Here is a 15,224-nt window from a genome sequence, read left to right on the forward strand (position 1 = left end):
GTGGACGTGGAGAGTTGAGGTGAAGTGTGACACGAAGTATGAAATTCACACATGTAGTAGGAAGTGTGATGTAGCTCATGATGGAACAAAAATTGAAAAAAACCTCTCATCAAAAAGTGAATCTTGTGTAGGTGAAAACCGTTATCACGTTTTTTTAACGGTATACCACCCAGCCCTCGTGTGTGTTGGTATTTGAATGAGTGTTTAGTGCATATTGTGTGTATGAGAGGGGGCTGCAGGGGCCTCACAACAACTTCACTGATGATGATGAAAAAAATGAGTCATAAAACCAAAATCCAGGGTAGAGTGTGTGTGTGAATGTGGTGTTGACTCTGTGCAGGAGGGTCATTGTGTCTCCCCTGATGCTGTAGAAGGCCAGAGTTCCTGCCCTGTGATCCACATACACTCCTATTCTGGAACTGGCCACTAGAGGGAGTTTAGTCTGTTTATCATTGTGCCAGAAAGAGGAGCTGGAGCTGCGGAGGTGCAGCCTCCAGGACTGATCATTACCTCCAAACCTACACTCATAACCCCATCCTTTCCTGCTGATGTTTTTATATGACACTGCTATATCAACTCTACCACTCCACTCAATCTCCCAGTAGCAGCGTGAAGACACACCCTCTCTACACAGCACCTGCCTATAATAATCAAATCTGTCTGGATGATCAGGATATGACTGGGCCCCAGGTCTACACTCCACCCTCCTGTTCCCCTCAGACAGATGGAGGAATGTGTTTGCTGTGTTTGGATCCAGAGTGAGATGACAGGAATCTAGAGGAGACAAGACACAAACATAGTTGTTTTACTTCCCTGTGTGTGTGTGTGTGTGTGTGTGTGTTTGTGTGTGTGTAGGGGGAAGTGTGCAATGTGTGTGTGTGTGTGTGTGTGTGTGTGTGTGTGTGTGTGTGTGTGTGTGTGTGTGTGTGTGTGTGTATGTGTGTATGTGTGTGTGCGTGTGTGTGTGTGTGTGTGGGTTGTCAAAGGTACAGTGTGTCTGTGTGTTTGTTGGCAAGTGTACAATGTGTGTGTGTGTGTGTGTGTGTGTGTGTGTGTGTGTGTGTGTGTGTGTGTGTGTGTGTGTGTGTGGGTGCATGTGTGTGTGTGTGCGTGCGTGGTCAAGTGTACAGTGTGTGTGTGTGTGTGTGTGTGTGTGTGTGTGTCTGTGTGTGTGTCTGTGTCTCTGTGTGTGCGTGTGTTGGCAAGTGTACAGTGTGTCTGTGTGTGTGGGGTGGGGGGGTGGGCGTTGTCAAGTGTACAGTGTGTGTGTGTGAGTTGTTGTTGTCAAGTGTACAATGTGTGTGTTTGTTTATGTGCACTTGTGAGTTTATATGTGTTTGCCAGGGTGTGTGTGTGTGTGTGTGTGTGTGTGTGTGTGTGTTTGTGTGTGTGTTTGTGTGTGTGTGTGCGTAACTCACACTTTATGAAGTCCTCTCTGGTCACTGGATCACCAATAAGAGCCTGGCCATCAGACACTGAAATAGAAAACATTACATTGGCCTTAATAACCCAGGTCATTTTTTTTGTACTTAAGTGTATTTTAAATAATATTTAATTTTCGATAAGTATATTTTAAGTACACTATATTTTTTAAGTACAGTACTTAAATATGTTTTTAAAAATATACTTATAGTTGAGTGTATTTTAATCACATTTTAAATACATTTATATTTTTAAAGTAATGTACTTAAATATAGTTTTAGAAAATATACTATTAGTGTATTGTATTTTAAGTGTATTTTAAGTGTATTTGTATTTTTAAAGTAATGTGCTAAAGTGTGGTATTAGAAAATATACTATTAGTGTATTGTATTTAAGTGTATTTTAAGTGTATTTGTATTTTAAAAGTAATGTGATAAAGTGTCGTTTTAGAAAATATTCTATTAGTGTAAAGTATTCTAACTGTATTTTAAGTGTATTTGTATTGTTAAAGTAATGTACTTAAGTTTGGTATTTGAAAACATAATATTAGTGTATTGTATTTAAGTGTATTTTAAGTGTATTTGTATTGTTAAAGTAATGTACTTAAGTTTGGTATTGTATTGTAAAGTATATTTGAAATGTACTTAAAGTTAAGTATGATTTTAGTATATTAAGTACACTTGTACAAAGTTTGATTTTAGTACCAAAAAGTCAACTTAAAATGTGTTAAAGCTCTACTTAATTATATTTCAAGTGTATTTAAGTATACTATAAGTTGTCCCAAAATAACACAACTTAAGTATGTACTTCTGCAGCATGCTATAAAGTGCTTTCTTATGACCTTGAAATAGATTTGTAGCATACTTCAAATAGTTACACTTAACCACATGTTAAAGTACACATTAAACATCTTTTAAAGTGAATTAATAAGTATATTTAAAATAGAGTTTAGTACCAAAAAGTCAGCTTAAAATGTGTTACAGCTCTACTTAATTACATTTCAAGTGTATTTAAGTATACTATAAGTTGTCCCAAAATAACATTCTGTAACATTCCGAGTGCCCTTCAGAGGGCAATTTGACATGTCTCCAAAAACAAATCTGTAACTCTGTGAGTTTTTGTCATTGAAACATATAAGTCACACCATAAGAAACCTCAGACCTTCCAGATATATATATATAATAATATAGGCTATACGTACTCCAAAGTGGTTCGCGGGCCCTGTCTGTACTAGTTGATAGCGAATTGAAAAACGGATACGCAAAGTAACCATTGTGCTCTAACTAAATACATGTCCAGACACTATTTATAGACCATGGCAGACTCCCACAAGACGGTGGGAATTTAGAGCATTAAATCAATTGCAAATTGGCACTTTTAGTTACTATATTGCTATAGTCATTACATGGGCAGTGAAATTATTCAGACAAATGTTTCAAATAGCAATAAAGGTAACACATGAACGCTATATTTGTGCATTTTATTTTTTACATTGCGGCCAGGAATTGTGGGATATATATTTTCATACACTATCATTGGCTGTGAGCGCGAGTCGCCAGTGGTAATGTTCTGTTTGGAATTACCACATGATTGATTCCCTTACCAATTCATGCTGGTCAGTCAAAACGTGGCCTTTTGTTCTCATCTTATCTATGTTGTAGTAGTATGCGTTGTTGGCTTTCTTGAAGGCGGAATATAAAATGAGTTTAGTCACTTCATTCGCCAAGAATAGAGATGGCTACTGGCTAGCAAGAACATCCTATGGATATTAGACCTCCTTGGATATTATCTAAGAAGATTTCAAAGACTCTACGAAGAAAGGGCAGGTTTCTAGGGCTGGGCAAAAAATCGATGTGATTTTAAAATCGAGTTTGAACGTCAAATCGATTTTTTTTTTAGAAATCGCGTTATACGATTTAAAAAAATCCTCTGTCCCTTGGCAGTTTATGTATCCAAGCGCACAGCGCACGCATTGCATTACGTTCGCCAAGACCTCCGTCCGGAGACGTAGGCCTACCTGGTACATTCTCTGTGTCTCCTCCCCCATTACATGCACAAACATACGTGGTCAGTGAAATAGTTATGCAGAAATATAGTGAAACGGGGGGTGAGGAATATTCAAGGATTCAAGGGTATTTATTTGTCATGTACATAGCAGTAGCGGCCGGTGGATGGGAAAACAGGCAGGGCAGAAATTTTGGCGATCAAGTCCATAATAATAAAATCAATACTGCATCATTTACGAGTTGCATTGTGTGTGTAGGCAAGACAGGAGAGCGTTTACGCAGTGTTTGGTGTGTTAGTAAAACTCCACCTCCCGTGATACACCGCACTTATCAGGCATGCGCGTTATCTGTTCAACTTCTGTTCTGAAGAAAGCTGTTTTTGACAGTTCTCTCCACGCAGCTAGTTCTCTTGCTCATTTAAGCAGAGCTTGCAGACATGTTAAGAAATTATAAGAAAAAATGCTTTGTCCGCTTGCGGAGTTGGAGTTTGTGACAAGCAACACGACAAGAATATGCACTCCACGCAACCGGACAGCACGAACAATCAGGAAAACTAAGCTATCGTAGCCTCGTATCGTAGCCAGCATCGTAGCCTTTGCCAAAGCAGAGCAAAACTCCTTGTGTGCAAACATACTCGTTTGAAATGTAGAAGCATTTTTGTCGACCAACATGCGAAACAAACTGTCCTCAAGTAGGCTACTACAGTACAAACTGCTGCTGGAGTGATCTCGCCTTCACCGTTCGTACATTACAGTGGATGCAACCAAATCAACAAGCCCTGCAACACTATTCAATTCAGTCAGTCGTCCTCTTGCTGCCGGTTCAAATGTACCACAGAACCAAATGCTACCAATACCGGGAAAGGACGTGCCTATTTTCGAAACGAGTAGCCATGGTTAAAACTTAAAAGGGGAATTGTGCATTCAGCCACTGAAGCTCACTATCCAACAGACTCGCTCCTGTTCTGCAATGCTAGGCTGGACCGTGTGCAGGTGTATTTTTTTAGCTAGCTTTCGGGGACACACAGCAGACAATACTGAGCATAAATGAAGCTGTCAACAACATCCCACGCTCAATAAGATCAGATATTTCATTAAATAACTTCCAGTTTCCCTATTTTACAAAGACTTGATTCATAATCCCTCACGCTTTGTTTAAACTATGTAGTAAGCCCAACGCAGCTTCTCAGAGAATGTCATCAGCTAGTCGGCTACATGGGGGTAGCAGCAGCAGACTTTACGAAGCTACACATTTGCTTGCTGTCTCAACATTGCAAGCCCACAAATTTCATTAAATAACAGACAGTTACCCATTATGCAAAGACTTTGGTCATAAAACCTTAAACTTTGCAATAGCAAATATACAAACTGTACCTACCCCAAACGTGAATCCTTAACCAGCCAACACATATCCTTTGTCAAATCCGACATGGTTATCCGTTTAATCCACCGATTTTGTGAGGGAAATTTGCGGCAATGGAGTTAATAAAATCCCACAGGTTAGAGATGAGCGGAGTAATATGTTTGTTGTGTCTTTTTCAAAGCAGGCAGGGCCACCAACCTGTCATTGGTCAGGGCAGATCATACATCTGCCCTGATAGCGCCCATAAAGTCGCGCTTATGTTATGATATTATGCTAAGTAGGCTACAGTGCTAATTTTGTAGAATGGGATCGGGGCGAGGGGGCCGGGCTTAGCTGAGGCGGCGAGAAATCTGCCCAGGCCAGTGCCATAGACAGTAACGTTAAACAGCCACACTGGATGTAAACTTGACTTCTCAACAAAAATAAAACCCGATTCCACTCGCAAAGCTCGTCACAAACCACAACATTGATGTAATACGATTCCCAGTGTGATTGAGGATGCAATACATATTTTATCTACAATTTCTGAATGGATCTACTTTTCTCAGAGGAAGAATCTTTGGAGGGGCACTGCCCATCTGCCCTTAATGAACCGGCCGCGCCAGATAGATAGAGACACTTTCGTGTCACTTGTAATGAAATGCATGGCCGTTGCAAAACAAGTGTGCAGAAGAAGGGTGAAGAAGAAATAAAATAAAAATTAAAATAAAAGGTGTGTGTGTGTGTGTGTGTGTGTGTGTGTGTGTGTGTGTGTGTGTGTGTGTGTGTGTGTGTGTGTGTGTGTTCAATCAAAGTAATTAGGAGGAATTCAGTAAGCAAATGGCATGAGGAAAAAAGCTCTTTCTCAGTCTATGTCTAGAATATGGGCTCCTGTTCAAAAAAGGTGACACTACTTCCTATCGTTTTGCCAAACAATACCACTTTGTAAATTGTGAATGACAGTGTTGTCGTAACGTAAGCTGTAGCAGCCGGACTACAAGCTTGTTTCAATATTTGAAACGAAAACATCTCGCGGAGAAAATGCTAAACAAACTACTCTTCCCCTACCACAAGAGTGGAGCAAGGTGGAAAGCAATCACGGATGCAATTACCCTAGAACTACCTACTATGGATATGCTTCCAATTTATTTGGCGGAGAAGAGAGGTTTTCAACTGCTCAAAGTTTTGGATGCGCTGCTTCCTCGCCTGTATAATCTTAAACAATATATGTGAGTTGAAATGAATCTCAACTCCGCGTCGGGGTCTAAAGATTCTCTCTGTCGTGCTGCTATTCCACGGTAGCGACCTTCTCGCCGAACGTTAACCCTTACTTAATATATCGTGGGGATGGATGGCACGTGACGACAAATCTCAACAGTCCCTGAGGGTTTACCCCTCACATTTTTTGTTCTTTCTCTGAGATGTTTCAATGTAATCCCAATTGGTCATTTCTATTAGCAATGTTCTGAGATAACATTACATTAGGCTATTTTGGCCTGGAGTTCCCAAACTTTACTGAGCCCTCCACATACAGGTAGATTCCAGCCAAGCCCCTCCCTGACACCTTGATAAAGGTTGTGTATTCCTAAGACCATTCAGGTAGGCCTACTACAGAAAGCACAATACATAAATATTGTAAAGAACGAAATTATTCCACTGGGATTTAAGCCTATTTTTTGTTTATTCTGGCTCCTTAGGTTATTCAATTAATTAAATGATTGGGGGGGGGGGGGGGGGGGGGGGGGGGGGGGGGTTGAATCGAATCGTGAATCGTGAATCGTGAATCGAGTTTCTTTATGAAAAAATCTAGATTTTTTCTTAGGGTGAATCGCCCAGCCCTACAGGTTTCCCTATAATAATGTCCGCCGTGGCATTACATTGATTTCATATCACTCATCTCCTTCACATATTTTCCAATTGTTGTCACATTTCTAGTCCAGTTGTCTGGGTTCGGCAGGATCTGGCTAAATGAAAGAGACGAGGCACATTTTTATCGGTGTCCATTCTATTTTGTAATCTGTGACAGCGGTATTGCTGTAGTTATTCCCAGCGTTAAAACTTAGTTGTGTGTTCTCCAATTGACAACTAGTTGTGCTGACTTGCTAACAGCATCTCCACTCCATGTTGATTTTATCATCTAGCGTTTCTCCTGTTAGCTTGGCTATGTTACGAAGTGGACTCGAGTCGTCAGCTAGGGGAGGGGAGAAAGAAATCTAAATAAGTGGACGATTCTGTGTGCGTGTGTAGAGCTCTATCTGTGTATGTTTTACTGGTGGGCTGTCACCAATGTGTTGTCATGGTTGTCTTGGATGTTGTGTTTCCATTCAAAGTGCACCGTCTCCATCTTTTCCCATGTTTATGGTAGCCGGGACCGTCTTCCATAACCAGCATTGCATATTGTGCCGTTATTTGATGATGCCAAAGGACGCAAAACTACTTTGCAGTGGCACCTTGTGTATGTGGAGTAGTGGAAGATTGAAATCATTATGAAGGCATATCCTGTTGATTGTGCTATCTATCTTTTAAGTCCTTAGTGTTATTTTCTTTATCTATGAAGTTTAAACTGGGGTGCTTAAGATCAGCAGGGTTGTCTCCCTCGTCTGTGTAGCCTGCTGTCAGCTGGGCAGACGTGCACTCGCATGCACACACTACTACTGTCTCCAGCCCCCTGTCCCTGTCTCAACCGGTCTCTAGACACATATTCCGAAAGCCTTTCTTTGCGTTTGTCCTGTTTTTTTTTTTTTGGACAGATAACTTAAATACTCTAAATGTGCACATCGTTGCAGCATTCACGATGCTATTGCAATTGCAAAGAATATACCCCACCCTATCACCCGTAATGTATTAGGCTAGATAAAATATCCTAAAATTAGCACAACCTCCGAGGGCCCGTGCTGGATACTCGCCCCGGGGCCCGTGACCAAGTTGTTACGCCACTGCAGGGGGGTGTGGGCCATTAGAGGTTTTTCACACCTATCTCGTTAGTATTCAAATGAGACAGGCAGGGGCATGACATAGTCTTTCTTTTTTTGCATTTTGTATGAAAACAACAAAACATTTCTAAATGCCCTTTTTACTTTTATGCAGCCAACACATTTGTTTACAAGATTCAAACTTCAAAAGTCTTGGCTAGATATATTTATTGTGTGTTTTCTTGCACTTTTTGAAGACCTCTGAAACCTGTTTTTTTGTACAGTTGTGTTTATACTCAATTTAAATAAAACATGTTTGTATGACATCCAATTTTCTTTCAGATTATTTCTTGTCAGGCTTTTCAGAATACAACCATATATTCCACTTTTGCATAGATGCTTACTGTTAGTTGAAAATACTTCAAAATGTCAGGGTGGTGCAAGCAGCCTAAAAGCCTCTGAAAGGCCTTAGACCTCAGAGGGTTAAATACACACTTTTGAAGTATATTTTAAATACAAAAATACATACTTATTAAGTACACTTTTTTCACCTGGGTACTTTTTTAACCATCATTTTAGTGTATTTTAACCTAGGCTTATTTATTCATTACGCTTTGTAACATTAAATAACCTTCCACCTTCCATTTTGTTAATGTATTTTCATGGTAAAAACACCATATTGAAGAGCACACCTAGATCAAAAGCATGTAAGGCCTTACCTATTAAACTTTTAAGCACAATGCTGAAGTCTGTACTTAAGTTGGGTTATTAGTGTATTAAGTGCACTTTAACCCTTTAGCTCCCATAACGGCCGTGAACGTCCGGCTCGATCTGTACCAGAACGGCCGCGGCCGGTCGGAATATTTTCATATGAAAATACAGCTGAACGGCCGTCATCATGCAGTTTTCCCAGCTTTCAAACACTTTAGCTCAATATTACAGACCCTCCTCGATATACTTTCAGTATAAAAACTATATGTTTATATTATATTATTTTTCAGTATTTTAGATTTTATTACGAGATGCGCCGCTTTATGCGATTTGGCAATCTGCCGTCAATTCAAATGACGGCCGTCCGAGATTGGATGGCTACAAACACAACCATTCTGTTTCTACAACCAATATACACTAAATATGAAAACTTCCAACCCTCTTCAATCTATTTTCATGGTCAACAGCACATGTTTATGACTATTTAGGCTATTTTTAGATCATGTTGTTTTATTAGGCTTATGAGATGGTGTTCAGCTGACCTTTCCGCAAACTCCTCCCCCCCTTAGCAACGGTTGCTATGCGAGTCAAGCTTTCACGTATTCCAGGTTCTCAGCATTAGAATGAATGGCATGCGACATGTTTTCACCCCTGTCAATTTCGGCTCTGCCCATGGAAATCACAAGCAATTTGTTGAGAAACAGCAAAATAAATAATAAAAGTTGACAAAAAGGTCTGCAACAGGCTTATGAAGGCTACATCCACAACATTATATGCTGTGTTTGTAGCCAGATGAGACAGAGGGTAAAGCCTACAGATCCCAATGTAAGAGGCAAGCACCTAATAATTTACAAGAGCAGCAGTGCTTATGTAGGCCTAGACCTAAAGGGTAAGTCACCTTTATCACACATTGCATTAAAATGCACATGATAATCATATTTGTTGCATTAAATCCATGTGATGGTAACAGATGCCAAATGTAAACATTCCCACCTAGCACTCCAGTCTATTGCTCCCACATCGTTGACTTGGCTTGTTCAACACATTTGACCTCATGTAAGTGAAAGGCAACCCTTTGGAACCCCAATCCTCCACAAGCTTCACACAGCAATGGCACAATGATACCAAAATAAAACCAGTGCCTGTGTCATCTGTGGTTGCTCCAAAAGCAAAGGTGTTTCTATAAGGTGTCTCTTACGGTCACTAGGAAACCAGTAAGCCTACATTAAAGTTCAGTAAATAGATAAATAAATATTTCCAGTAATCTACAAATACATTGGCTACATTGTAAACAGTGGAAGTTAGAGAGAATTTCGTTGTAGGCCTACTGCCCTCCCCCTTGGAACTTCAATGTGACAGGTGACAAACTGGCTGTCCTACAAAGGCAGACAGGAACACCTGAGCTATTTGGTGCAAACCTCCTGTGGACATCACTGTTGTTGCAGACCACACATACCCTCTTGGAGTGGCTTAAGTCATCAGGTAATTCACCATGACATGAAATGGGTTAAAGCATTTAAGCAAAAAATGAAAATACACAGGTCATGACAATATGCATGATGATGGATGGTATTTAATACACAATAACAAAATAATCAATACATAATACACAATAAATACACACAGGGCTGATGTTGACTGATTAAATATTGTGCTCACATTCTGTAAACTGATGTGGAATCTTTTGTAACCAAATACTTGTCTAAATGTCATCAGTGTCAATAACAGCTCACTACACAAAGGAAGGTCTGGTGTGCCACTGTACCTGGATTATTTGAAATGTTGAACTCATACAAGGTATTAAACTGCTCATAGGTGAATCAAGCGCAGTAGCCTACTGGAAATAGCCTAACACATCACTTTCATGCACAGACTCACACAGTTTTAACACCAAAGTAGTGTGTAAATGGAGTTTGTATCTAAGTTGTTGGAGCTGGACATCCTTTGCCTCTAGTTGTACAGTCAGCTTGGTTATCTCAGCCTTCTGAGTGGCCACCATGTCCCTCAACATCTGAAGCTCATCTCCATGATCAGTGGTGGGATCTGTAAACAACGAACAACAACAACAGGAAAAGTTAACAAACTGCATATAAATAATATCTCTCTCTCTCTCTCTCTCTCTCTCTCTCTCTCTCTCTCTCTCTCACACACACACACACACACACACACACACACACACACACACACACACACACACTGGTGTTTGAAGCACTTTGTTCCACAGTGTTAAGGTGTTCAGTGGAGTTTGAGCTCTCTCCTCGTACCCTGTAAACAATCAGTTTGACTTTCCATTACATTTTCATAGTAATGCAAGGTTGATGCATGTTAGTGTAGGGCTAAGATGTTTTGTTGATGTTTTGAGAATGATGACTGGGCACAACAATCTCTATTAATGTTGCAATGTATAACTAAGCTTAAATCATCTCTGATTGAAGGCACTAAAATAAAATGCACATTGTGAAGTAGAGCACATCTGGGATCTTAAATCAATACCATTAATTATTATTCAATCTCAGTTCAGTTGCAATGGTTACATGAGGTGGGATTCTAACGCTAATAGCAGAATACTTTGCCCAGCATAGCTGATGCTTGTTTAGCCTACTACAAGCGAACAAGTGGCATACCCACTTTAAATGCCATTGTACAAGATAAACTTTTCAACTGTACACAACATTAACATTACTTTGGTTGCTACTTGCATGTGTCACGGGGTGACTATTGGGGAGGTAATTGCGTCTGACAACGCGCTTAATTGCAGACAATAAGAGTCAGGTGCGGAACGGAGAGGAAATGAAATCTATTGGCTGGCATCGGACAGGTGAGCGTTTTTAAATTGAGCCACACCAGAGTCAAGGAGGACGGCTGGGGGAAGAGACGAACACGCAGCGGGAGAGAGAGGAACTTCCAGGGGAGGATGGCCGCAGTCGGGGGCAGCAGGTGTGAGAGAGAAAGAAGAAGCGCGATTCACCGGTAACCGGACAAGCCAAGCAAAGAAGAGACGAATGGTGGCCCACGAGATCCTATGGATCGGCGTCTTGGCAACTGGCGACTCGAGAGGGTGCAGATGGCATAGTGCCCAATGATGGTCTGCGAACCCAGCCGCAGTTGAATCCTCGGTGGATGTTGGAAAGGTGGGAGTGCCCACCCATGCAGAGTGTATCCGCTTGATTGACGTGCGCCTCTCCAGAAGCACCCCCCCTCTTCCTCCATCTCTGACGCGCGCCTCCTGGCCTTTCTCGTATTCTCTCTCTCCATCTACAGGTCTCTTCCCCCCCATCAAAAAGTAAGCCAAATTACAGTGATTGATTTTATCCAATTCCTGTCCAGTGCCTCGCCCCATTATGGATGGCTAGTCCTAATTATCTAATTATTGTGTGCCGTGCCCTTTGGGATGGTGTGTAGTTTATAGTTATCACTGTGTGGACGCTTGCTGTGTTCCTCTAGCCTTTCGTAGCACTAGATCTCAACACATGGGTTGACTAGCCCCTAACATGGGAGTATCACGCTGTTCATGGACTAACACAAACTTTCGAGTATTCCATCCCATCCTCTGCAGAACCATCGCGGCTTGCGGACGCGACTTTGAGGCTGGTAGCCTCCAGCCTTCTTCAGACGACCCTGCTGGCCGGACGTGGCCTCGCGGAGGGTTACGAACACTGCCCCCTTTGAACATAGACTCTTGGTTAGGCTACTGGTGATTCTTTTATATGATGAGCGTGAAAGAAAAAAAATATTAAATGCTGACTAAAACGTATCTTGGTGTCCTGACATTTTCTTGGGTGTACAGTTGCTCCTCTGGGTACTGGCGGTATTAAGTGGGGTGTCGCCAGAAAACGCGCGCACCCCCACCTGTGACAAGTGGCGTAGTCGGCAGGATTCTACCCAGAGTTGAGTAGCTGTGCACCTCGGATATGTCGGACCCCAAAATGTAGGCACTATTTTAAATATTTTTAATCAGGAAAAAGGAAAAAAAAAAGAAACGTATGCGTCTTACATTTGGACTAGTTACATGATGTTTTTATCTCAAGAAAAAAAGGAGGACATGATGTGTTTGACATTTGGACTAATTCTTCTCTACGGGTTCCAGGGACTGGAACCCATTGGAGTGGGTGGATGTCACGGGGTGACTATTGGGGAGGTAATTGCGTCTGACAACGCGCTTAATTGCAGACAATAAGAGTCAGGTGCGGAACGGAGAGGAAATGAAATCTATTGGCTGGCATCGGACAGGTGAGCGTTTTTAAATTGAGCCACACCAGAGTCAAGGAGGACGGCTGGGGGAAGAGACGAACACGCAGCGGGAGAGAGAGGAAGAACTTCCAGGGGAGGATGGCCGCAGTCGGGGGCAGCAGGTGTGAGAGAGAAAGAAGAAGCGCGATTCACCGGTAACCGGACGAGCCAAGCGAAGAAGAGACGAATGGTGGCCCACGAGATCCTATGGATCGGCGTCTTGGCAACTGGCGACTCGAGAGGGTGCAGATGGCATAGTGCCCGAAGATGGTCTGCGAACCCAGCCGCAGTTGATGCCTCGGTGGACGTTGGAAAGGTGGGAGTGCCCATCCATGCAGAGTGTTTCCGCTTGATCGACGTGCGCCTCTCCAGAAGCCCCCCCCCCCCCCACTCCATCTCTGACGCGCGCTTCCTGGCCTTCCTCGTTCTCTCTCCCTCCATACAGGTCTCTTCCCCCCATCGAAAAGTAAGCCAAATTATAGTGATTGATTTTATCCAATTCCTGTCCAGTGCCTCGCCCCATTATGGATGGCTAGTCCTAATTATCTAATTATTGTGTGCCGTGCCCTTTGGGATGGTGTGTAGTTTATAGTTATCACTGTGTGGACGCTTGCTGTGTTCCTCTAGCCTTTCGTAGCACTAGATCTCAACACATGGGTTGACTAGCCCCTAACATGGGAGTATGACGCTGTTCATGGACTAACACAAACTTTTGAGTATTCCATTCCATGCTCTTCAGAACCATTGCGGCTCGCGGCTGCGACTTTGAGGCTGGTAGCCTCCAGCCTTCTTCAGACGACCCTGCCCGGACGTGGGCTCGCGGAGGGTTACTAACACTGCCCCCTTTGAACATAAACTCTTGATTAGGCTACTGGTAACTGTTTTATATGATGAGCGTGAAAGAAAAGAAATATTAAATGCTGACTAAAACGTATCTTGGTGTCCTGACATTTTCTTGGGTGTACAGTTGCTCCTCTGGGTAGTGGCGTTATTAAGTGGGGTGTCGCCAGAAGACGTGCGCACCCCCACCTGTGACACATGCATGCACAATATGAACAGAACAGTCAACAGTGACAATAAACTTACAGTTATCCTATGCTAAATGAGGCTAACCCATTAAATCCAGTGTTATTATGATCATCCACACAGTTCTAAATTCTAGCTGCCCAAAAATGCAAGGTAGTGCTACTAAATTGCATTTGAAGTAGTGGTATCATCACGTTTTCAATGAGGTAGGTGGATTTTAGCGACATTAAAATAGCTGCTTACCTTAGCTTGCATAGTGGCTTCTGTTTACATGCTGCTGGTGGTGGGGCAGTCCACATTGTTTAGTCCACAGCAGGAATTTCTCCATCTCGGTCTTTGGTTTGGGGAAGGAATGACATGTAACCCCTCCCTCCAACTTTTTGTATCTCCGTTGTCGGAATTACACACGCCATACGCGCAACATTTCATTTTATCTTCCAAACTCGGGATCTCTCTCATAGACTTCCATTCATCAAAATGGCTGGCTTGACCAAGGTCCCGAGCTTAGTAACTGTTGCTATGCTATGATTGGTCAGTTAGCATTTTGGGGGGTGGCCGCAGAAAGGTGAACTGTGATGAGTTCTGCCATGGTCCTAAATAGCAAACACAACTGTCCAGCCGATGTCTACACGCTACATATTAAAAATGTAAACTGTCTTCGGTGTGTTTTCAGAGTCAAACCATATGTTGGTATCCAACTATCTTAGTTTCCAGGAACAACAAACAGCGACAGCTCTGCGTAACAGGCGTGTCGTGTGAAGGAAGCGCAGCATGCACACCCGTCGCCAGGGGCGGGCCTTGGGGGGCCGGGCCCGCCCACTGACACGCTTGGGCCCGCCCTGGCCCAGTGCCCACCCACCCAAGCCAGATCACAGTCACTCAGATCGTAAATTAATGAATAATAATAATATATAACATATAATAATAATATTAAAATAGATATATAAAATCATAATTTCATTTTGTTTTACTTGTTTTGGGTTAAAACCTAGTGTTATGCAATCATTAAGACATTACATAGGCTATTATTAACCCTATTCAGACTGGGCTTTTTTGGCATTCCTGGGCCTGGGGGGGGGCTCTTTTGACCCCCCCCCTCATAACTCATGAACGGAATACGGTATGACCACCAAACTTTGGGGAGATGATCTACATATGGACATCTATGAATGACATCATTTTTGTGTCATTATCTGGTATTATGACGTCATTATGACATCATCTGTTTATAATACCCAAAATCTCGCCATAATGTATTTTCCATCAAATTTAGGTAATGCACTTAAATTTTAATGATTATATGCTTCAGACCACTTTAATGCTCACAAAGCTGTCTGATGCTAATGGAAATAACAAAAAAATATGAAAAAGAAACAATAATGAGACTTAGATCAGTGATTTTCGGTCAGACATACCTGTCAGAAAACAGTTGTCATGGCAACGGCAAAAATGATAAACACAATCTCTTGGTACTTAACTGTAGCCAACTAAATTTTAGGAAAAGTCACCAAGTTTCGATGTCATAGCTTAAGTCGTCAAGGAATTATACAACATCAAAGTTGGTGCGGGCACTTTT

The 15,224-nt window shown here is 42.1% G+C and overlaps 1 protein-coding gene across 1 annotated transcript in view; it reads right to left on the reverse strand.

Annotated features, from left to right (window-relative positions):
• Positions 1 to 244: 244 nt before the first annotated feature.
• LOC134446519 (E3 ubiquitin-protein ligase TRIM47-like) overlaps positions 245 to 15,224 on the reverse strand; it is a 34,924-nt gene continuing 19,944 nt past the window's right edge. Inside the window, exons 5-8 of the mRNA XM_063195882.1 lie at positions 13,572 to 13,651; positions 11,920 to 12,092; positions 10,271 to 10,435; positions 245 to 774 (exon numbers count right to left, since the gene is read on the reverse strand). Coding sequence (XP_063051952.1) covers positions 245 to 774; positions 10,271 to 10,435; positions 11,920 to 12,092; positions 13,572 to 13,651 — 948 coding nt within the window. The remainder of the gene's footprint in view (positions 775 to 10,270; positions 10,436 to 11,919; positions 12,093 to 13,571; positions 13,652 to 15,224) is intronic.

Source organism: Engraulis encrasicolus, chromosome 3 (assembly GCF_034702125.1).
Source record: "Engraulis encrasicolus isolate BLACKSEA-1 chromosome 3, IST_EnEncr_1.0, whole genome shotgun sequence".
NCBI classification, from domain to species: Eukaryota; Metazoa; Chordata; class Actinopteri; order Clupeiformes; family Engraulidae; genus Engraulis; species Engraulis encrasicolus.